Source organism: Felis catus, chromosome C1 (genome assembly GCF_018350175.1).
Source record: "Felis catus isolate Fca126 chromosome C1, F.catus_Fca126_mat1.0, whole genome shotgun sequence".
Taxonomy (NCBI): domain Eukaryota; kingdom Metazoa; phylum Chordata; class Mammalia; order Carnivora; family Felidae; genus Felis; species Felis catus.
The window spans coordinates 211,899,936-211,923,091 of NC_058375.1; the positions used below are offsets into that span (position 1 = coordinate 211,899,936).

At 44.5% G+C, this 23,156-nt stretch overlaps 1 protein-coding gene across 2 annotated transcripts in view; it reads right to left on the bottom strand.

Annotated features, from left to right (window-relative positions):
* Positions 1-23,156, bottom strand: part of DNER (delta/notch like EGF repeat containing) — a 320,460-nt gene that overhangs the window by 163,708 nt on the left and 133,596 nt on the right. For both annotated transcript variants that reach the window (XM_045034583.1, XM_023259772.2), the window contains exons 2-4: positions 18,141-18,437; positions 15,566-15,660; positions 12,720-12,886 (exon numbers count right to left, since the gene is read on the bottom strand). In XM_045034583.1, coding sequence (XP_044890518.1) covers positions 12,720-12,886; positions 15,566-15,660; positions 18,141-18,437 — 559 coding nt within the window. The remainder of the gene's footprint in view (positions 1-12,719; positions 12,887-15,565; positions 15,661-18,140; positions 18,438-23,156) is intronic.

A 23,156-nucleotide genomic window follows, 5' to 3' on the forward strand; every position in this document is an offset into this window, starting at 1 on the left:
GAGCAGGCCATGAGAGTGGGGGAGAGAATTTCACAAGGCCAGTGCCAAACACATGGAGACTGTTTGAGAGTAATGAGGGTAAAGAGAGTAATGAGGAGAGAAGATCAGTAAGATTTCTGCTGCATGGGAAGGATGCATTCTTCCCACTGCTGTTCATGTGCTCTCAAAAAGATGAATAAAGATTCCAAGTGTGTTCATCCATTATTGGCTACTGGACTGGGTTTATTTGATGTGACTGGATGAACAAGACTGAACCATGGGACAGTAAGAGTTACCTGGGTTACGTGAGTATGTCCCGTCTGCCTGGAGCCTAAAAAATCTCTCAAATACAGGAACTGGAACCTTCTATTTCTTTGTATCCCCAGTACTGAGCACAGTGTCCTACATGTGGTAATTAATCAACAAACATTCACTGGTGGTAAACAGAGAGGTGGATGGACGAGGAGAGGATACAGATCCCGTTTCTTTGACACGGTAGTGTTCCAGAGGCTGCTATCACTACTGATGTAGCCAAACAGTATTTCTCAGTGTATTTACTTAATGAGATTTCCCATTTGTCTACCAGGCAAATATAGCTTTTGTAGGTCAAACTCACAATTATGGCATTAAAACAGGACAACCATGAGCACATTGCTTGTTAGGGATGTCGGTGAATACCAAAAATAACTTGGCATTCAAAACCCAAATGTCAGAGAGAGCATTAGAGAAAAGAAAGCAAAAGAGTCTTGTTGAAATGAAATCCTAATTATTTATATTCCTCACCCAAAAGCTAGGCAATTTTTTCCTGCTGACATGCCCTATTTTGGTCCATTTACTTGCTGCTCTGAGTTTTCGACCTGAGAGCTTTGTGGAAAACAATTACGACTACCATGATCTTGTGTCAAAGTCAAGTGATCATCTCTAAAGCAGCCCTCATGGGTTTTCAAAATATTTGTCTTTTCTGGAAAATGCTTTGCCCCATTCTCACAGAATAATTTTGACCTCATAAAAAGTCTACCATAGATGGAACTTAAATATCTACCTTCAGGATATGGAAATGGGAAAGCGAAAGAATCTAAGAGGAGGAGATAGAAATGGAATTGGGGTTGTAGCCTTCTGGAATATGAATGTTCTTTGTACAGCATTAAGCAGGAGAAATGTCACTAGAATCTGAATGTGTGGTAAGGAACATGACCACTGTTCGTTCATTCCCCATCTCCCCTCCCCCACCATTTTATGTCTACCTGGATGTGCAAATGCAATAATACACTGAAACCATTCTGTTTACTATGACTCTGACGTGTAACCACTTTATATATGTTCTGCTTAAAGAGATGGGTACGGTCCTTTCTCTGGAAACTGTTACCACTTTTCTACCTTGCAGAGATCCCTGAACATTTCAGATGGCTAAGGAAGTTGCTAAGAGGTGTATGTAAATGTGAAGTTGAATCGAGTTAACAGCCACTAGCCACAAGTGGGTGGAAAGGGGACACCATGCTCCTTCAAAGATAAACTAGCTGACCTCGGTGAATACTGGAAGAAACTTAAGGACAGTTTGATAATGCACATCAGAGTTGTTAAAATATATAAACCCTTTGATCCAGCAAATTCTGTACCTGGAAATTTAACCCAAATATATCATCAAAAAGGATCCAAAGACAAGGTTATACCAGTGCCTGAAATTCTATATAAAAAGGCAAAAGATATGAAGGAGCCAACTGTTTAACAGCAGCATATTGATTAAACAAATTACAGTACATTGATTTTATGGAACACTACACAGCCATGAAGAAGACCTATTCACACAAAAGAATGTCAATGACACATGAAGTGAAATGGGCAAATAATCAAACAGCATATGAATGTGTTCCTCTTACAAAAAATAGTGTGAATGCTATTTATGTTTAGATTATCTATTGTCATAGAGCCTTCAAGTTTTTCAAAAGAGAGTATATTATCTTTTGGTGGGAGAAAACCGTAGTTCCAGGGTTTAGCCCTAAGAATCAATCTCTCTCTCCCTCCCTCTTTCTTCCACTCTTTCCCATACTCCCTCTCTCCCCCTTAGGAAGAAGAAAAAGAGGTACAACAGAGGGGCAGAAATTGGTTGTAAACAGCGATTAATTAAATTACTTTCTAACTTGAAATCTGCGCTGACAGAAGCTAAGAAAAAGTTGGACAGTAAACTGGTAAAGCCCTGAGAAGGTGTGTCCCTAAGTTAAAAGGGAAAAAAAAAAAAAAACAGTTCGAATTCTATGGATAAGATTTGGGTTAAAACTATTATCAGTTAAGTGATAAGGTATTTATTTTCAGAGCTAACAAGAAATTCTTTAAAACATAAAGATAATTTTCCTTACTAATTAAGTTCTCCCAAGTAATCCACTAGTAAAATGTGTTACTTTTATTTTTTAAAATAAAAGGCTGAGGGAGAGGGAGAGACAATGTGGCCGAAGGGGGAGGGAGAAAGGGAGAATTTAGGGTTACGAAGACATTACCTTGAGTGTGCCTCTCGAAACCAGGCGAACAGTTCCACCTGATGCATCAGGCCCACGTAATAGGAGAATCACCAGCACACTCTTTGTTCCCTTAAATTCTGAAACTGGTGCTTGAAATCTACAGAAGCAGTTTTGTAATGGACAGTCGTGCTCGGAGGCACGGATCTGGATTCGTAGTACTCTATCACATGGCTGTCCTTTACTTCCTGATTAGTTCCTAGGATTCGCACAAATTACGGTCTGTGAAAGCACGACCTGAAGAGCTTGTAAAGGAATCTGGATGTTTAGCAGCCAGGTCTGTGGGTCGACTGGCAATCTGCTTTCCACAGAGCCTAATTCCAGACTGTCCCGGGGGGTAAGAGAAACGTCTCATGCCACCATAGCCAGGACAACCAACACTCTGTGGGGCCCCGGGGAACCTTAGACTGTCAACTCTAGGGACCACACACGTCCATAATGGAATGTGGTTCTGTTTACAATGCTTAGTTTATCACCACGATCAACAGGTACCAATGAATAAATGATGTTGATCATGACAGTATTTAGGAAAATAAGAGAAGGCATTGACGTGCAAGGACAACTAATAAAAAAAAAAATTCTAATATTCAATACCAATAATAAAAAGATCAAAAAAGGATAATCGTGATTGCTGATAATCCAGAAATGTGGTTTCAATCTAGGTAAAATTTAATTTAATAGAAATCTTCCAATCAGGCAAATGGGAGCTATGAGAATTTTATCCAAATTATGCTGTTCAGAGCAGCCTTACCCATCCCCTACTTTTGCTCCAACTATTCTTTTTATTTGAACACTTTCAAGTTTCTTTTCTTTCTTTTACAGGGAGTTCAATAGACCATATTCAACTGTGGTTTTAAGGTGACCATGAAAAGGTGAGATATTTGCATTTTCTTTGTTAAATCTTACGGTTTTAGCAAAAGAAGATGTTAATGATTCTATAGCTGGTATCCTTTCCCAATTTTCTTTGACTACTTTACCCCCAGGCCCCCAGAGCGTGACACCTTAAAGGACAAAATATAAAATGTAGTATTCCCAAAAGAATGATGGAAAGAAGAAAGAATGATGGAAATGAAGACGTTTCTTCCTTCTTTCTTTCTTTCTTTCTTTCTCTCTTGTATTTGATCCTCTAAAATACTTTTAATGTAATAAAGGGGGGAAACGCTAAATGCCCTGGACACAGGGTTATAAAAATCTACAAAGAATTCTTAAGATTGACATTTGCAACCAGAAATTTTCCTCCCCTGGCATTTACTGAGCAGAGTAACCGTTACATGCGAACAAAATTTAATCACTCAGGTGGCCACCATATGGCCATCATGATACAAGGAGCCGTGATATGGTCCATTCTCTCTAGAAATTTACAGTCTAATCAAAAGATATAAAATCCACGTACATAAAAAAGAGGATGGAGAGCATTCAGAGGCTACGTTGTGTGATGCTCGCTGATACTACGATTATCAGAGGAAAAAGTGAGACTTAGCTGGTAAAGCAAAACATTTATGAGTTTAAAAGAAGCAGAAGGAGACAGAGCTGGGGGGAAAATGATGCCAGAGATAAGAACAAATGGGAATATGCAGGGTTGGGTGAGGTGAACGTCAGCGAAGGGTAACCAGCCATTTAAACCACAGGGGAAACACAGCCCCACTCTGGGCTGGCATCAGTACGTAAGAGCTGAGCAGAACTTCTCGGAATTTCATGAAGACAGAGTCCCTACCACAGAGACGAGACCTACCATGGGAGAGTAGTCAGACAGGGTGATAGTCGTGAAGCGGGGGGGGGGGGGGACTCGGGACAGTGGGATCTTATGCTTGCAAGAAATCAGATTTCACTCCAAAGGCTAGAGGAGGCTCAGTACCTGTGGGCTTAGACAGGAAAGTTCCAGCTCACTGTATAGCCAAGGGGCCCAAGATCTCAGAAACCCAGATTTGGATGGCAAGCTGTGTACTCGATCCACCTCCACTAGTAGGAGCTAATAAAATATTGTTTGTTTGAGAATGACCTGCAGAAGGTCTAAAGAAAGGAAGCCCAAAGGTTTCATGCAACTGAGCAAGGTCTCACAATGCCAGAACGCGGGGATAATTTTAGAAACTAGTCCTATAGCAACCTGCACACGGGAATGATGAGTTACAGCATTTCCAAAAATCAACCCTACTTTACTGGGTCAGAGCTAGGATGCAAATATCCTAATGGTCCTAAAACACTTCATAATCATGAAGGTATTATCACGGTATAGTAAAAGAATATATTAAAATTTTAAGTGCCCCAACCTCTATCTTATTTCTTTATATCCGAACTTATTCCATAAGACCTGAGGAGCTCACAGAAAATGTATGCCGTTAAATAGTGAAATACAAATTAAAATGGACATCGGAGCCAGGAAAAATATAACTTAAAGAGTGTGTGGAGGAGAGATAAGCAGGCCATAAAATCTTCACCATTGCAAGAATTACCAATTTGGTTCCGCGTCTCCCAGTGACCTTTTCCAACAAGTAAGAGGAAAACGTATGCTAAGCACCTTTTACTCCGCATGGGAATCCTTCCTTCTGACAAGTCCTGGTCTATACCTGCCCTTTTTCCCTTCCCACCCCTTCCCTGCCACCCTGTGTCTTCCACAGGGAGCCACGGCCAGGGGGGTGGTCACAGGGGGAAGTCACACAGAGCAGGAAACAAGCCAGTAACAAGATGGGAGAAGCATGGCAGGTGGGGAGGAGTCGTCTCTGGCCTATTTATCTCCTAAGAGAGAAACAAAAGAATTCATCAAGAAACGGCTGAAATAAAGTAAGACCTCTATCCAGAGACCTGATGTTGAAATTGCTAAGACAGGCACATGCAAAAAAAAAATTATAATAATATTGGCCGCTATGCATGGATGGCTTTGGGAAGCTCTCCAGCCAAACTATGAAGTTAAGAAATCTCCTGTCCCTACTTTTCTTTTGAACTCTTCCCCTGTGAATACTGCCCACCACCCTTTACTCCAACTGGTATGTCCTATGGTGTCCCCTGTCTTTTCAGAGCACATTCCCCCAAACTGTTCTCTTCACCAAACTCACAGGATAAAGCATCCCAACTCTAGCTAAATTGCTTTGGAAACATATTTTAAAGGTCAACATTCACAGGAATAGTTTACCCAAAGGGAGGAAAGAGAGAGAGTTCAGGAATAAGAAAATAGAGCTTTCATGAAGATTCCAAAGGACCACCTGGAAATCCATTGTCAAAGACTACAGGGTCGGTCCCTCCTTTGCCTGTTGAAGATAAACAGAGAGCCCAAGAAATAAAATTCACACCTGGAGCTCTTCACTCTATAGAAATTTGTTCACACCCAACATGAGAGGCAGTTGGAGGAATGGATGGGATCTGCCATCGCATGCTTGCTGAAATTAAATCCTATTTCCAGTTGTGATGGCCATTCATCAACTTCTAGCACTATCGTTAAGTTATCTGAATGACACAGACTCCTGTGCCATCAAAATGCCATACACTTGCACTTTGCACATCCAAGGAGAGCACTTTGCCTGCCCTACCTCCCCTGGCAGGTAGCTGCTCCTTCCTCTGAACCCTGTGCCACTTTGCATGTCCCTTGTCCATAGCACCTGTCTCTGTCTTTGTTGCCCCATTCGCTCAGAGACCCCCACCTACAGCATGTTTGCATTTCCAGGCTGGCACAGTGCTTGGGAAATGAGAGGCATGCACGGTATACTTTCTAAACTAACACAGAACTGAGTATTTCCTGCTGCCCTAAATAAACGTTGGTTAAGTTCCTTGATATGGAGACACAGGAAGCAGGTAAGTCTGTCAAAAGAAACATCGCTAAATGGACAGAGAATGTTGAAAAGCATATGTATCCTCAAAGGATCACACACATAGCTTAAAGTGAGCACCTCTAAAATGTTTGCACTCAGATATCTTTGAGAATCCAATGAACTTTTAGCCCTGTCTTAGAGGGATGCACAAGCACATAGAAATCTGCAGTGCATCTTCAGGAGATTCATGGGTTTCTCAAAAAGTAACCTTTGACTCCCATGGCTGCCACAGAACCATGGTCCAACTGAGCCCAGATTAAGAACTTCTGCCTAAGAATAAAGTATCAGTTGCTTGTATATTTAAAATTCTGTCATTAACAAAAAAAAAAGTCAGGGTGCCTGGGTGGCTCAGTCGGTTAAGCATCCAACTCTTGATTTTGGCTCAGGTCATGATCTTCCAGTCATGAGATCAAGCCCTGTGATGGGTCTGTGCTGAGGGTGGAGCCTGCTTGGGATTCTCTCTTCTCCCTCTCTCTGTCCCACCCCCACTTTTGCATGCTCTCTCTCTCAAAAAAATAAAAATTTAAAGCATTTAAAAAACATTTTTTAAGTCGGTATAAACTGCCATCCTACAAAAGATTGTATCTCCAAGGAAATGTCATGATGCCAATAAGGATCAATCATCAGTTAAGACCATAAAGATGTAAACCCTGAGGCTGTGAAGGACTGTTGCACCAGTGGAGTCTGACCGAAGGAAAACTCTCAACCTTCACTGTACCTGCTAAAGTACCGTGTTACTCCCCCTTATTTGTCAAGAGAAGAAACTAAAGAGAACATATTGCTCTAGAAACATTTTGCAGGACAAGAATCTTTTTAAGCTGAAAATTTAGAATCAAGGAAACCTAAACTGTGTTATAGCTCCCTCCCGGGGGCACAGGCAGAATGGGAAAATTTCTCATCTAGTTAGAACATCAGCTACAAAGACCTGGAAGTCATTATCTCTAGGGTTCTGTGGCTACTTTCGCAGCTGTAATCCTGAAGAAGGGAGCCCAACTCCAACTCCTACAAGGACATTGCTACGGGCTACGGCTTGCACTTCTCATTTCTTTATGAAGGTGAAGCGGATCTCAAGTCCTAAGGGCGGCTTTTTAGTAGTTCACGAACAAAATACCACTGGTGTGGATTAAACAAAAAAATGCACTCATTTTTATGAAATAAATTAGATGTCAGAAATGTACTACACATTGTTAAGAATGATATAAATATGGTAAAAGTTTATAGAGAAAAACAGCGGGTTACAGGCAGGAGAAGAGAATGAGGGAAGACAGAGAGGCAAATACGAGTAGTGAGACCACTGTCAAGATGATCCCATGATCTCACAGTTTGTGAGTTCGAACCCTGTGTCAGGCTCTGCACTCAGAGCTTGGAGCCTGGAGCCTACTTCAGATTCTGTGTCTCCCTCTCTCTCTGCCCCTCTTCTGCTCATTCTCTCTCTCTCTCTCTCTCTCTCTCTCTCTCTCTCTCTCTCTCAAATAAACATTAAAGAAGAAGAAGAAGAAGAAGAAAGAATGAGAAGGGAATGAGATGGATCAAAATGAAAATAATTTCAAAGAAGGGGAAAGAAAGAAAAATGCCAGATTGAGGTTAACAACAGATCTGGATTATAAAAGAGAAAAGTGTGAAGGAAAAAGTAGGGGTTTCTCTGAACAGGCAGGTAAACAGAAATACAGGTAAAGCAGACATGCCTCGCCACCTGGGTTTTCTGATCAAAATAAGAACTAACTGTGAGAATATTCCAGCGGTGCCTGTGTGTTTCTAAGAATTCATAAGTAGAGTTTCAGAGGATTTCAGAATCCAGGTAGAGTAGAATTTGGGGTTGGCCATTTTCCTCCTACACCACTCCAAATAAGGAGAGTTTAAATGAGTTCTCAAAGAAGAACAGATCTGGGGGGTCTGAGGCATGGACAAGATGAGGCAGGGGGAGGTCCAGGTGGGGATGGGACAGGCAATGGATGGCCAGAGACCACGGAGAAGTACTGGGAGATAAGCCTAAGGGCAGGTGACCAGAGAAAGAAAAATCTAGAAAAGGAGTCCAGTGGGGCTTCTACCCTGTGGAAATGGCAACAAGCTCTAACCGCTTTCTCACACGAAGCCCACACACCAGACAGCTGGCTGGGCCCTCATCCCTGAGAGTGTCTACCCCAGCAATGTGTCCAAGCAACCCCAAGTGAAAAAACAAAAACAGTACCTTACACGAGACCAGCAACTGCTTATCGTGGAAATACAACTGGAACCATGAATCCCTTCCTATCTGGGGCCATGAACCAGGGAGCGGATGAATCACTCAGTAAGCTCCTGAGCACCAGGGCTGCTCGCCGTGGAGCAGACAACGCGACACAAAAGTCAAGTTAGTGACTGACCTCAAAACAGTGCCTAAAGCAAGTAACATATTTGAAAGAAGCACATTTAGGAAAAGCAAAGAGATGATTAAGGAGCAGGCAGAAGCATTGAAACTGGGTGACAACATGGAGGGAAAGGTGATGCACTGAGGCACAGAAAGAAGAGCTACATGTTTTGTGAAATGTTTTATCATCTTTTTCTTTTGATCAAAGGGTATAAATATTCGTAAGGCAATGTCAATGAAAGGAATCTGTTTTAAAAATTTAGGGGCGCCTGGGTGGCGCAGTCGGTTAGGCGTCCGACTTCAGCCAGGTCACGATCTCACGGTCTGTGGGTTCGAGCCCCGCGTCAGGCTCTGGGCTGATGGCTCGGAGCCTGGAGCCTGTTTCTGATTCTATGTCTCCCCTCTCTCTGCCCCTCCCCCGTTCATGCTCTGTCTCTCTCTGTCCCAAAAATAAATAAACGTTAAAAAAAAAAAAATTAAAAAAAAAAAAAATTCAATGGCGGGCATGGGGGGTGCCTGAGTGGCTCAGTCTGGCTTCAGCTCAAGGGCATGATCTCGCGGTACGTGAGTTTGCGCCCCGAATCGGGCTCTGTGCGGACAGCTCAGAGCCTGGAGCCTGCTTTTGATTCTGTGTCTCCCTCTCTCTCTGCCCCTCCCCTGCTTGTGCACTCTCTCTCTCTCAAAAATAAACATCAAAAAAAAATTTCTTTTAATTCAATGGAGTGTCACTGAAATAGGTCAAATATAAGTACATCATCATCTGGACCATGTAGAACATTAACAGGGTCTTGGCAATAAACTTTTAAAAAGGATATTTGTGTAAAGCCAGTGACGATGACCAAGTTTGTCTCCCAAAAACACATAGGGACTCTACTACTCTGTTGCACAGAGCAACAGGGGCACCTGGGTGGCCCAGTTAGTTAAGCTTCTGACTCCTGGTTTCGGCTCAGGTCATGATCTCATGATTCGTGAGATCAAGCCCCAGGTCAGGCTCTGTGCTGACAGCATGGAGCCTGCTTGGGATTCTCACTCTCCCTCTCTCTCTCTGCCCCTCCCCTGCTCATGTTCTCTCTGTCTCTGTCTCTGTCTCTGTCTCTCTGTCTCTCTGTCTCTCAAAAATAAATATATTAATTAACAAGAAATATTAAAAGACCTTTGGTCATCAATTCTGTAAGTGGACCCAATTGAGAATGAAGGGCAGAGAGGGGACAGTCAATTCCTGCAAGTGCCTCTCTTTCTAGAAAGGAGTGGTAGTGACTAGAACACAGCACCACAACTCTGGAGGTTTACTGGCCCCTTGGTGCAGAAGTTTTCTCCCACCCGCACTGGCATCCCATTTGTTTATCTGTCGATGGAGGCTCTGTACTCTTTAGAATGGTCTTTTGGTTCTTAGCTAAAATGCATTCGTGTCTAGAGAGCCCAGTATTGTAAAAATAAATCATTTTAAGAAGCTGCCTTAGGGGCGCCTGGGTGGCTCAGTCGGTTAAGCGTCCGACTTCAGCCAGGTCACGATCTCACGGTCCGTGAGTTCGAGCCCCGCGTCGGGCTCTGGGCTGATGGCTCAGAGCCTGGAGCCTGCTTCCGATTCTGTGTCTCCCTCTCTCTCTGCCCCTCCCCCATTCATGCTCTGTCTCTCTCTGTCTCAAAACTAAATAAATGTTAAAAAAAAAATTAAAAAAAAAAAAGAAGCTGCCTTAAAAAAATTAAAAAGAACATTAAACACACATCAATGCAGTAAACATAAGACTTCCACGATGATTACAAAAGGTAAATCTTGCTCCTTTAAGATAAAAAGACCTCGTAAAGGAAGGAGCCGGCAATGTGTGGCAGCCTGTGGTCCATTGGGAGGAAGGTAGCCATTCTTCCTCAGAAAAAGCTTGGGACAAGACTGGCCCCATCCTGAAAGAGAATAACACTAGAAGATTGTGAGCTCCAATACAAAGCCACCCAAAGCACTTAGAATGCGTTCGAGTTATGAAATTTAAAAAGACATCAGACCACAAATTTTCCAAATGGAAAATAGCAGCTTAGGGAAATAAAGCATGTTCCTCAAAATCACCATCACCTCATCTCAAAATCGTCTGTCACCTCAAGTATAATTTTTGAGAAAAAAATTCCTTAGTTATTAATATACCACATTAAATTTTCAAAAATTACTCCTGTAAGGAGCAATACACTGCCATGCAATTGTTTGTTAGAAAAATGAGCACAAATTCTGTTAGAGTTCATATAATTCCTTGTATCTTAAGGGTATAAAATTATACTAATGCTAGAAAATCCTTCTTCATTAATCTCCATCCTTAACCCCAACATCAGTCTCAAGTTATAGTTATGCTACAACTAAACATAATATCAAACGTAAGCTAACATTTCGAATGGATAGTTTCTGGTAACACTAACTACATTTTACAGAGTGATGACAGCACATATGTTTTTGTGAAATGTTAGAGGACAGCTTAATCCACTAAAAAGAAAAACTTACAAAATCAATACGAAATAAAGTTGAAACTATTTACCAAAATACACAAACTACATCCTTTTAGATGAACTGTTACAACAGATGGGGAAGTATGTTTTGGGGAGTGAAATTCAGATTTGACTTGGACAATATTACATCATGCTGTAATCCAACAGCTATCTGAACAGACAAACATCAGTCCGAAATGAAATACCCTACTCTCTTTTTCCAGTATGTCCGTTCCCCACACCAAGCTCTCCACCCAGTAACATCCCCCAACCGCTCCACAGCTGGATTTCCAAAGACTGGGAAACGGCCTTCTTACCAGAGGAGGGTCGATCAAATGAAAAAGTGACAAAAGTTATATGGAGCCGAGCATTTCATTTCACCAGTTCGTCTTCATTATGAAACTTGGATCCAACATATACCTTAGAGAATATGTCTTTCATATACTTCTCCATTTCATTTAGCAAAATATTTAGGGTCTCTCAGAACAAGCTAGAGAAAGTAACTAGAATCATCCCTAAGATTTGTAACTTACACTTTCACACCCATCATCCCACTGAACCCTTACGACACCCCTGAGAGACACTGTCACTGCCCCTTCCAGGTGAGGACTGTTAGCATATATGACCAGACAGGGAGCGGTATAAACAGCAGGATGCAAGGGGCTGCTTGGGCGCATAGGACTGGGATGGGTGGAGTCTGAACTTGAGCTCCCGTCTGAGTAGAGGCGGCAGGATGCAAGGGGCTCTGATAAAGCAGCTGACGATGTCCGCCTGCAGAGGGGCTGGGGTTACAAGCTCCAACCCCAAAGATACTCTGCGCTGGGTGAGGGGTGAAGGCAACACAGGGTACAGTCAGAATGCCTACCAGGGGAAGGGTCCTCTGGAAACTGCCCAGATGTCGCCCTTGGGAGGGGCAGGAGGCAGCGAGTGGGGGGGGGGGGGGGTCACACTTTACGAGGGCCATTTCTACTCTAGGGCAGAGGAACTTGAAAATTGGGCTAATCGGGCATGTGGTCGTTTAGGGCAGGTGAAATTGCAGACTGACACTATTCGAGAAAGTGAAAAGTCAAAAGTGACCCAGGAGGGAAAGGTGGGTGAAGAAGAGGAGCCCGGGGGGAAGATGTAGTCCTCAAGTCACTTGTGAGTCAGAGGCTCAGCTGTAGCCAATCGCTTCCAAGGTGCTGTGCCCCAGGCTCTAGGTCAGGTGTAAATCGAGGGAGAACAGGGTTTTTTCTGAGACACCAACATTCGGTGCCTGAAGCTGCCCACAATTCCTGCCCACTGTACCCTGTCCAGCATCTTGCAGACTGGAGTCAAAAAGAGCAGATTCAGAACATTATGCGCCAAAGATCACACATCTATGACGCTCTGTCCGGGGCTGGGATACGTACAGTCTCAGGATTCCAGAGCCCACGCTTTTTCCATATCGAGCCACACAGGAGATGCTACCTTATAAATCAATTTGGATGTTTAAGCAAAACCTCCTCGAAAATGGAGGACGTTTTGTTGATGGCCAGAGCTCAGATTATCTGAGCAAAACGCCCGAATGCACTGTCTCTAAACACCAAACCAAGGTTGGGTGGAATCAGATGTGTGGACGGGCAGACTTCCATAACTCACCGATGAAGTGATTGTGCCCTAAGGCGAGCATCTCTTCCAAGAGGACCAGACCCCCAGGCGCCTGGAGAAGAGTCACACTCCGTCCGTCTATGAGGGAGCACTGCTGAAATCCCGTGGCCGTGACCTTCCACAGCAGAATCAGCGAGGCCGCAGCGTCTTGCCGAATTCTGAAAACGGGGGTGAAGTAAACCAAAAGTCCCTTTCAGAAAAATTCATCTTAGAACCAGTCCGTCCAAGTCGAAAATAAAAATAAAATGACATACATGTACATCCACAAAGGTCTCAGGAAATCATTACAAAGGTCTCCCACTTGTTTCAAAATATACCACAGAAAACACCAATAGATAACCCACATTCGAATAACAATTTTCATCGCGAATAAAAGGGTTAGGGCGCCTGAGTGGCTCGGTCGGTTGAGCATCTGACTTCAGCTCAGGTCATGAACGCACAGTTTGTGGGTTCAAGCCCCACGTCAGGCTCTGTGCTGATGGCTCAGAGCCTGGAGCCTGCTTCGGATTCTGTGTCTCCCTCTCCCTCTGCCCCTCCGCACCTCCTCTCAAAAATAAATAAACATTAAAAAAAAAAAAAAGAATAAAAGAGTACACTGAGTTCTTCTAGAGACAAATCCTTCCACATCCACACAATATGAGTCCTGCTTGAATTTACTACAAATGTGTCCTGCATCCCCAGATGGCCACCTGAGTTGTGCTGCCAACGTAAGCAAAAGTGTGTCACCTCCCATGCTCCAGGCCTCTCCTGGCTTCTTATTTTCAGGGTAAAGTCCAAAGAATGAGACGCTAGGAAGCAAATCGGCCTCGGCCTGTTCCCCTTTCAGCCTCAAGTCCTGCAGCCCAGCGTTCCAGCGACACGAACCCACTGTCCCTCCCCAACCAGGTTCCCTCCCAGCTCCCAACCTCTGCCTCCTCGCATGCCTGGTTAAGTGACATTCTGCAAGGCTTAGCCCACGGGTCATCTCTTCTCTGAGACCTGCCCTGACCACCTTCCCACCGCCCGGAAGCTGTCCCTTGCTTCCTCTGTGCTCCTAGAAAACCAGGTCTCCACCTTCGGGAGAAGATCGGCGTACTAAGCGCTGAGCTCCTGGCTTGCGGCTGGGTGTTCAGTCGGGGTTTCGTAAAAGGTTGAATTCATGAATAAATGTAAGTACACGGGGGCTAGCCACTCTTGCAGGTGGATTCAGGGCACGCAGAGATGACTCAGCCTGGGTCAACCTGCTATTTTTGCCCTGTCCTGAAGCCCAGAAGGGGCCTGGAGAATTTCAAGCTGATCGGGGGGCAGGTAGAGTATTTAAAGGGATAGAGGATCAGAACTATTTGGAAAGGCTTATGAAAGAAAGATAATATGACCCAGAAAAGAAAGCACTATGAGATGGTTTCATACACGTAAAGGAAACTACAAAGCCAGCTCTGACCAGCACAGATCATCTGTGTTATGAGCAATGAAACACTTAGGACCGGGGTCCCCCTGCTGGTAGCACTGGAAGCTGCCTCAGATGCCACACCTTTCTCCCCGCGGGGACTTCTTCCTGGTGTGAAGTTCACTGCCCATTCTGACTCTTCCGCCACCAGACTGAGTTCAAGGCCCCGGGGGGAGGGGACGCAGGGGCAACGTAACAAAGTCCCCCTTCCAAACATTTCAGGGACCCCACTGTTTAGAAAGCAAGGTGGGCAGGGGCGCCTCAGTCAGTTGAGCGTCTGACTTCGGCTCAGGTCATGATCTCACGGTTCGTGGGTTCGAGCCCCACATCGGGCTTGCTGCTATCACAGTGCAGAGCCTGCTTCAGACCCTCTGTCCCCCTCTCTCTGCTCCTCCTCTGCTCACACTGACTCTCTTTCTCTCTCTCAAAAATAAACATTTTAAAAAAGAAAGCAAGGTGGGCAAAAACAATTCTGTATGAATAGAAGAGGCCCAAAGTGCCCACGGCCCCCCTACTAGGGAGTTGATACAGAGCACTAGTTAACCAGGGTCACATGTCCCTCGGCCTTCTAAAGTCCCTGAAGACTGGACAGCAAACTCCCATTTGGCTACGTGGGGGCGGGGGGGTTGGCAGGTAATAGCATCAGAGAAGAATGAGTAGTGGGAGACGGGATGGGGTCACTCCAGGGCTGGCTCCACCCCACTCCCTAGTGACACAGAGCACCTGACACACGGCAGGGGCAGACCCCTTGCCTCTTCCCCATCCCTGCCCGCCTCCATGGGCAGTATGTAGTTTGAAAGAGCTTAAGTTTAAAAACAAAACAAGGGGCACCTGGGTGGCTCAGCCGGTTAAGAGTCCTACTTCGGCTCAGGTCACGACCTCACAGTTTGTGAGTTCGAGCCCCACATCAAGCTCTCTGCTGTCAGCACAGACCCCACTTCAGATCCTCTGTCCCCCTCTCTGTCTGCCTCTCCCTCTCTCTCTCCCTCTCAGAAATAAATTAATTAATTAAAGTAAATAAATAAAAACAAAACAAAACACTTTCTTCTCAGATAAAATTGTAATGTTTGGATTTTAAATTGGGGCAAATGATGCACATGAATTCAACCAACAGCCCATTCAAATCGTAAGACACCGAAGAATTCTGGAAGCACAAGTCACTCGGGAAGTGAAGGTTTCTTATCTCGCACCTTACTCATCCCAGCCAGTTCCACATCTCCACCCGACAGGATCCCCACTGCCACATTCTTTCCTGAAATAGCTCCTTCTGGATTTTGAGCCACTTAGGCCACGTCTACACGTGGAACTCTGCTCATGACTCTCACTGGACTGACCAGTTACATGGACAGACACAACCCAGCATAGGGTCACAGTATCGATCTTAATGGTTTGTAACTGCGAGTTTTCTTACTTGACCGACGTGTTCTGTGGCACCTCAAAGGTTACCAGGCGGCCACCGGCAGAGCTGTTAGAACTGGCATTCCCACAGGCAATATCTGGGACCACCTGGGAAAAAAAGGAAGAAACAAGTTATCAGGGTGGATCATCACACATGATAATATTACAAAGCAAAATTCCAGAAGCTACCTTTGGGTGACGCTGAGGTGGAGACAGAGAGAAGACAGGTGACATGGTACAGACTCAAAAGAAAATGAAAGCTTTGCCACTTGGTTTCCTGAAATGCCAAAGCTTTCCTGAGAGCCGTCTACCAATTCCTAGATCGCTATGACTGATGAACAGGACGCTGCAGGGGTCCACTCCCCGCTGTCTTCCATTTAGCAAGCGGTCAGTGGCCTCTGCTCTATGCTTGGTCTGGGACTCAGTGCTTGGAGAACCAGAGGACAGGCTTTAAGGACTAGCTTCTATGCAGCAAGCATTAACTAGGAGAGCGAGCCTTAAAACGAACAGTAGGCAAGAAGCGCTAAGTCTGGGTGACCCTGCCCTGTGCAGAGGTGGGTCTCAGGAGCATGCGTTAAGGCCAGGGGACTGGGAAGCTGCTTATTTTTTTTTTCCCCTATGGACTACACCTTCGCTGATATGTACGTAAAGGGAGTTCAAGGGGGGGAATAATGGTGTTCATCAGAAAACACACTGTGAACACTTGAGCTGCGTCCAATGGGGTGGTTCTGACCAACTTATTCATTTACTCCTCATGCCATGAGCACTGTCTTCACCCAGTAGAGTCAAAACAAAGGAGTATTAGGGGCATCTGGGTGGCTCAGTCAGTTATGTGTCTGACCCTTAACTTCGGCTCAGGTCATGATCTCCACAGTTCATGGGATCTAGCCCTGCGTGGGGCTCTGTGCTGACAGCGTGGAGCCTGCTTGGGATTCTCTCTCTCTCCCTCTCTCTCTCTCTCTCTGACCCTCCCCCGCTTGTGCTCACTCTCTCTCAAAAAAAATAAAGAAACATTAAAGGGGGTGGTATTATATGTGTCCATCATCACTGAATTAACTGAGAACAATACAGAAATTCTCAGCACCTCCACCCACACCCAATGCTGAGAATATATGCCCCAGAAGGCCTGACAGTCAAATGCCAGAAAGTAAGCCCACCATGGATATTCAAAGATGGAAGCCCGACTCGTTAAATTTGTGTCAACAGACAACTGTTACAACAATTTTAGTCCCTTAAGACTTCAAATAGCGTCACATTTCTGAAGCATCACTATTTCACGAAAGGAGAAACCCAAATATATTCACACCTTCCTCTGGCAACTTTTAACCCGCTTCTTGAAACAGCCTAAGAAATTACAGCATGACAAGAAGACGAGGCGTTTCTTTTTACGTTTACCAACTACAGGACAGGAGGTCTTTAAATAAATAGATTGAAATGGGTGGTTGGGGAGAAATTTTCTTTAAAGGACACTTCCTTGACAAATGTAGAATCAAATCTAGTTCACATTCAAGAAGTGAGTCATTCAGCAAAGAGGAATTAAAACCATAACTTCAAGGCATTTGTTAAGAGTCTGAAATCAGAACACCTCCAGAGTTTTGTTGGGTAGGCTACAAGCACTGCCCTGCGGTCTGAAGATGGCCTTGATAAATTGTGTGGCAATGAAAAAAAAATGGGTCACTGGTTACAATTACCCGAGAAAATGAAAGAAGAGATGCTACCTTGTCTCTTTGACAATGATAAGAGAAACTTCTACACACATTCTTTGACTCTAAAACTGCTACACAAGGATCTATGTGTTTTGTCGTTTGAGCTATAAAACCTGCAATAATATACAATCACAAGATGCCCTATAAAATGCAAGATATGGAACGGAATTATACCCTATGGATATCACCTCAAAGTCATGATTTGGATTTGCTCCTCAACTCTCCTAGCTAGCAAATTTAGATTATATGTCAACTTTCAAGGATCTGCTGAAAATTCCTCAAAATGAGACTTCTGATGAGCTTGAAACACAAGCCAAACCCAGACTGGACGAGAGTCAATGAATGGAATTTGTTATTGCCAAAATAAATAAAATTTAGAAATTTCATTCTCAAATGCGGTCTCAACATATTTTAGAAATCACTGATAGCAGCTGTTTTTAAAATGATATTGGCTGCAAGGCACCAGAAGTAGAATCATAATAAATAAACAAGGAGTTAAGCATAATATTGAGGAAAATTAGGTCAACGGTGGAGGGCCTGTGATACGTTCATTTACATGGCCCTTCCTTGGGCTCTCTGCGCCGAATCCAAAACGATCTCACAGAAATATACACGGATATCGTTCCAGAAAATAATTTCATCCTTTTCCTTTTATTGCTTACACTCTTGATGCCCACAAAACAGTCATAATTGAAAAATCCCCTTTGCGTAACCAAAAGGGATCTACACACAAGTGAAGGCGGGAATAACCTCAGACTCCCTGTTTTGTCAAGAGGATAACTTAAAGGTCTTCCGTTGTTACTGCCAATATTGCAACCACTGGCATTATCTTAACCTCACTGGTTTCTTTACATAAAAACATACGCAATCAAACGTTCTCACCTCCACTTGATCCCATTTCATTTCTACCACTTTCTGCCCTGTTTTGGGCTGCCAGGTGGGCAGAGTCACGGTCGCCTGAGAGCGGGGCAGGATGATGTCAGGCTCCTGGGTGGCGGGGACAGGCTGAAGCTGCCTGGGGGCCATGGACTCGGTCCAGCCAGAGGCGGGGAGGCTGGGAAGCGCCTGTTCACAGTTGGGACCTTCATAGCCTTCATTGCAGATGCAGAGGTAGCCATCGCCGCTGCTGCTGCAGTTGCCATGGTGACAAGGGCTGCTGGCACAGGAATCCGCAACAAGCTGAAACAAGACCATAAATGGGTCAATTATTCCCTCGTAAGAAAAGTGGTGCCATCGCTGGGAAATGAGCTCCGTGTCTCAGAGCCGTGGCTCTAGGAAATGCTGTTCCTGCGGAGTAAGAGTTCCTAACTACTTGTGCTGTCGTGGGGGAGCCTCCCAAGGTCACCCCGGCATTAACCCCTCCACAGGTAACAGGCGACCAGCAAGAACACACCTAGTGAAGAGCTGCCCCAAACCCAAGCTCCGAAATAATGTTGATTTCCGCAACACATTACTTACAGGAATTTTCTAAGGCAAAAGCATTTAAAACTGAGGCTCATTAGGAAGATACCAACTTTAATATTTTTAGCAGCCACGACAAATAATACTAGAGATCGAAACTGGAACCTCCTTTTCCACATCCTGGCTGGACCACTGCAAGGTTTCCTCATGAGAAATGACCGCCCAACTAACTTATCTCCCCTAAAGATGTGCTTACCTATGTCTCCCAATTTCTACTGGAGGAAAACCCCTTTTAAAGTGATGTTACTTAATTAAAAGCTTCCAAAATGATCGGCTTACACGACAATGGTAAGCCCGCCCAAAGAGAGTAGTAAGCAGAACTTTATGAAAGTTTCTACCTCAGTATTTTGGAGGGTGATCACAGAGACATGTGACCTTGCAAGATACGGAAGAGACAATTTCATTTGCGTGACTTCAAACTGTGACAATGTTCCTAAGGAAAGTGTTTATCTTGGTGCCCTTTGCTAACCTGTAAATCACCATGTGTTTCTGCTTGGAGATGCGCTACAAAACAATGCGAAATGATCAGCCCCTTCTCCTGAGACAGCTCAAGGCTTCAGATGTGTTCTCCCCGCTTTTTCAATTATCATTTGCTTCTGTGAACAGAAAATTAGACCTCTATCTGATGTCCCTCTGGCTTCTGAGGGCTGATCATAAAATAGAACTCGGTAAATATCAGACTACAGAGAAACGAGGCCCTCAATTTCTCTTGTGGAAATGAACTCACACATAAACACACGCGGACAGAATTCTGCATGGTAAGACAGCTACTCGCCCTGGTAATTGCGCTTGTCAGACAATTTCCAACAAACTCCTTCAGGAATATTGAGGGATTTTGGATTGAATGAAAATGAAACTCCAAAAATGCCACCACGTTCTCTGCCTATCACTGGGCGATTCCTTCATAGAATCTCAGTTGAACGGAGATGGGTTGGTATCAGAAGAAAATATTTAAGCTGTAAATAATTTTAAATATTCACAATCCTTATCAACTTAAAGTAAAACCCAGTGTCCTCCCCTGTCAGAGATGTCCTCTCTTCCCTCCTCCCTTACATTCTCCCTTCCTCACCTTCTTTACGTCCCTGGACTATGCCAAGATCATTTCCACACGAGGGCCTTTGCACCTGCTGGGCTCTCTGCCGGAATGCTTTTCCCCCAAGCTTTCCATGGCTCACTGCTTCATTTCACAAAGTTCTGTACTCAAACGTCACCTCCTCAGAGAAGGCTTCCCTCACTACAAAATCTGAAATAATAACCCTTTTTTTCCCTCTCCCAAACAGGTGAGCTCTGAGAGTGTAGGGACTTCATCTATCATGTTCATGGCACTATTCCTAGCATGTCAACTTTTTTAAGTGTTCAAAAAATAAAGAGCTCAATTAGTATCTGGAAAGCAAGGCATAATGAGAGACATATGTAAACCGCCCTTTTGGTCACAATATTGTTACCTTGTTTCTGATTTATTTTTAGGAATGCTTCCTGGAATGGGTGTCCCCTCAAGAATCATCTGACAGGAAGGAGAATTTAATTAGCTCTGATAAAGGGGACATACAAGCCATGTTTCTGAAATCAACTTTTGATAATAACATCTGAGGTTGACCTAGTCACAAATTAAGACTTTTAGCAGAAGCCTGAAAGCAGGGAACTACATTTAAATCATTTAAACAAATTGAAGAGATGGTTATAAGAATTAATTCTGGCAGCCTAAACCTCCACTGTGAAGCTTAGAAAAAAAAAAAACATTCCTAAGGCAAAGACCACCTATCTGATGACCCAAGACACCCCCTGGCTTTTGCTCCACTGCGGGCAACAGCCAGACCCCAGAGAGGTACCACCGAGGTAGGGCACACGTCAGCAAGTCCTCCCCAGAAAGAATTCAAAGCACAGCCATCGCCTGGACATCAGAGGCCACCATGCATCATACCTACTGCTCCCTCTAAGGTGGCCATTTAGAGTTTTCAAAGAACACTGCCATCTAGTATCTCATTTGTGCTCACAACAACCCTGAAATAGGGAGGGACTTTTCTGAACCCATATCACTGTTCAGAAACACAAGGAGAGAGGAGTTGAGTGACCCATCACAGCCACTACAAAAGAACTATTCCAGAACGACATCGCATCTTCTGAGTTCTGTCCACACCACAGCACTGCAACTTTGACGGTTATGATGACACCAAAAAAAAAAAAAAAAAACAATCCCTGTGGAGAAGGCAAAAGGTAAGGGTTCTCTTTCTGTAAGCAACAGAAAATAAGTTAAGGGTTAAATATAAGCCAATTAAGACCACCATTTCAGGATGCTTCTTTAGAATAAAAGTATAATGATATCACTCAATGAATATTTTCTAAAACTTTTTTAAAGTTTATTTATTTTTGAGAGGCAGACAGAGAGAGAAAGAGAGACAGAATCCGAAGCAGGCTCCAGGCTCTGACCTGTCAGCACAGAACCCAACGCAGGGCTCAAACTCACGAACCGCCAAGATCATGACCTGAGCTGAAGTCAGACGCTCACCTGACTGAGCCACCCACGCGCCCCACACTCAATGAATACTGACCGAGGTCTTACTATTTGACATGAATTGTACCAGGTCTGGGAATAAAATGCTAAAAGAGAAAACAAACAGACACAGTGTCTGCCCCTAAGAGTTTATAGCTAGTAACCTATTACGCACACTAAGAACAACAGCAGCCAAACCAGTACGACCTGCAAATCACTGGGTACTCCCTGGGTGCCTACCACTACACTTAGCATTTTACGTTTCTTAATTTACTTCCTCCTTACAACAACCTTCCAAGGTAAGTACATTTACTACCACTGAGGCTTAGCGACATTGAGCAACTGACCAACTCTTCTTACTCAGAATAAAAGCCAAACTCTTTACAAAGTCTTAACTAGGCCACAGGTGATGTGCCCTCCTCCCAGCTCTGGACCTCACCTCCCACTCTTGCCCTGCCTCACTTGGCCCTAAACACACTGACGTCACTGTTCTTCCAACTCTCCAAGCACTCTCCGACCTCAAGGTCTTAGCACTGGCTGTTCCTCTGCCCACAACACCCATTTCTCGTGTCTCTTCCCAAAGCCTCCTTTGAGTCTTTGCTCAAATGTCATCTTCTGATGAGGACGTCCCTGAACACACAATTCAACTAAAACAGCTAATGTTCTAATACACCGTGGGAAAAAATTACCAATTTATTCTATATTGATTTTGTATCTGGCCCCACTAGACTGCAAACCCCTGTGAGATCAGGTTTCTTTTCTCTGTTTTGTTTACTTGAGTGGTCACCCCCAGCTCCAGCCCTAAGAACAGCAACTGGCACACAGGAGCTGCCGAATACACTATGACTGAACAACTGAATGAATGAATGAATGAATGATACCAGATGCAAGCAGCACCAGAGCCTGTGAGGTGTGTTGCCACGTGAAATGGACTTAGGATTCTCCCAAGGTCCCATCCCAGCTCTCCAGAATGAAAGTCAAGGAATGCCTTGTGTATCTGCCCTACAATGCTTCATCGCAATTAAATAATAAAAAATTTTTTAATGTTCATTATTTATTTTGAGAGAGAGAGAGAGAGAGAGAGCGCGCGCACATGCACAAGCAGGGGAGGGTCAGAGAGAGAGGGAGAGAGAGTCCCAAGCAGGCTCCGCATTGTCAGCGCACAGCCCGATGCAGGGCTCGAACTCACAAACTGAGATCATGACCTAAACCGACATCAAGAGTCAGAGATGCTTAACCAACTGAGCCACCCAGGTGCCCCAGCAATGAAATAACTTTAAATCAGCTTTAAAAAGGGGGAAAGTCTCTGATGACCTGAGAGGTAAGGTGGAGCCAGCATAATGTCCCGCCTTTGCCTTGATGAAGGGGAGCAGAAAGAGTCAAGTCTCTGTGGAGGTCACAGATGGCCCTCAACACCGAGTCGCCTTCCTCTGGTGCTCAGAGACTGTCCACCAGGTGAGCCACGGCTGAAGCCTCCATCACCCTGGGTGCTGGTGGAGAGATCTGGATGCAAAGGGCAGGACCCACAGCAGTGTCCAACCCGCCGTGCCCTGGAGTCAGCTCCACCAGCTCGGGAATAAAGAGCTAGAAGGAAAATGTGAAGAGAATTAAAGATGTCGTTTAAGAAATGCTGTGTTCACAGATGAGCAGAATGCAGGAGCAGCATGGGGATGAAATGAAGCCTGATTCACAGGCTGCCGGGAGACATGCTCTTAGTAAAGACAACAAAAGCTCAAAACGAAGCTGTCAGTTGTACAGATTTCTACAGGGATTCAAAACAGTGACTGATGTGATGGGAGCACAGGCACGCACACACACACACACACGCACACACACACACGCACACTGGGATACCAAACAGAGCTGAATGCACTACAAGGTCATTGGTCCCTTGTTTCAAGTCACCATTTCAGGGGCACCTGGTGGCTCAGTAGGTTGAGCGTCTG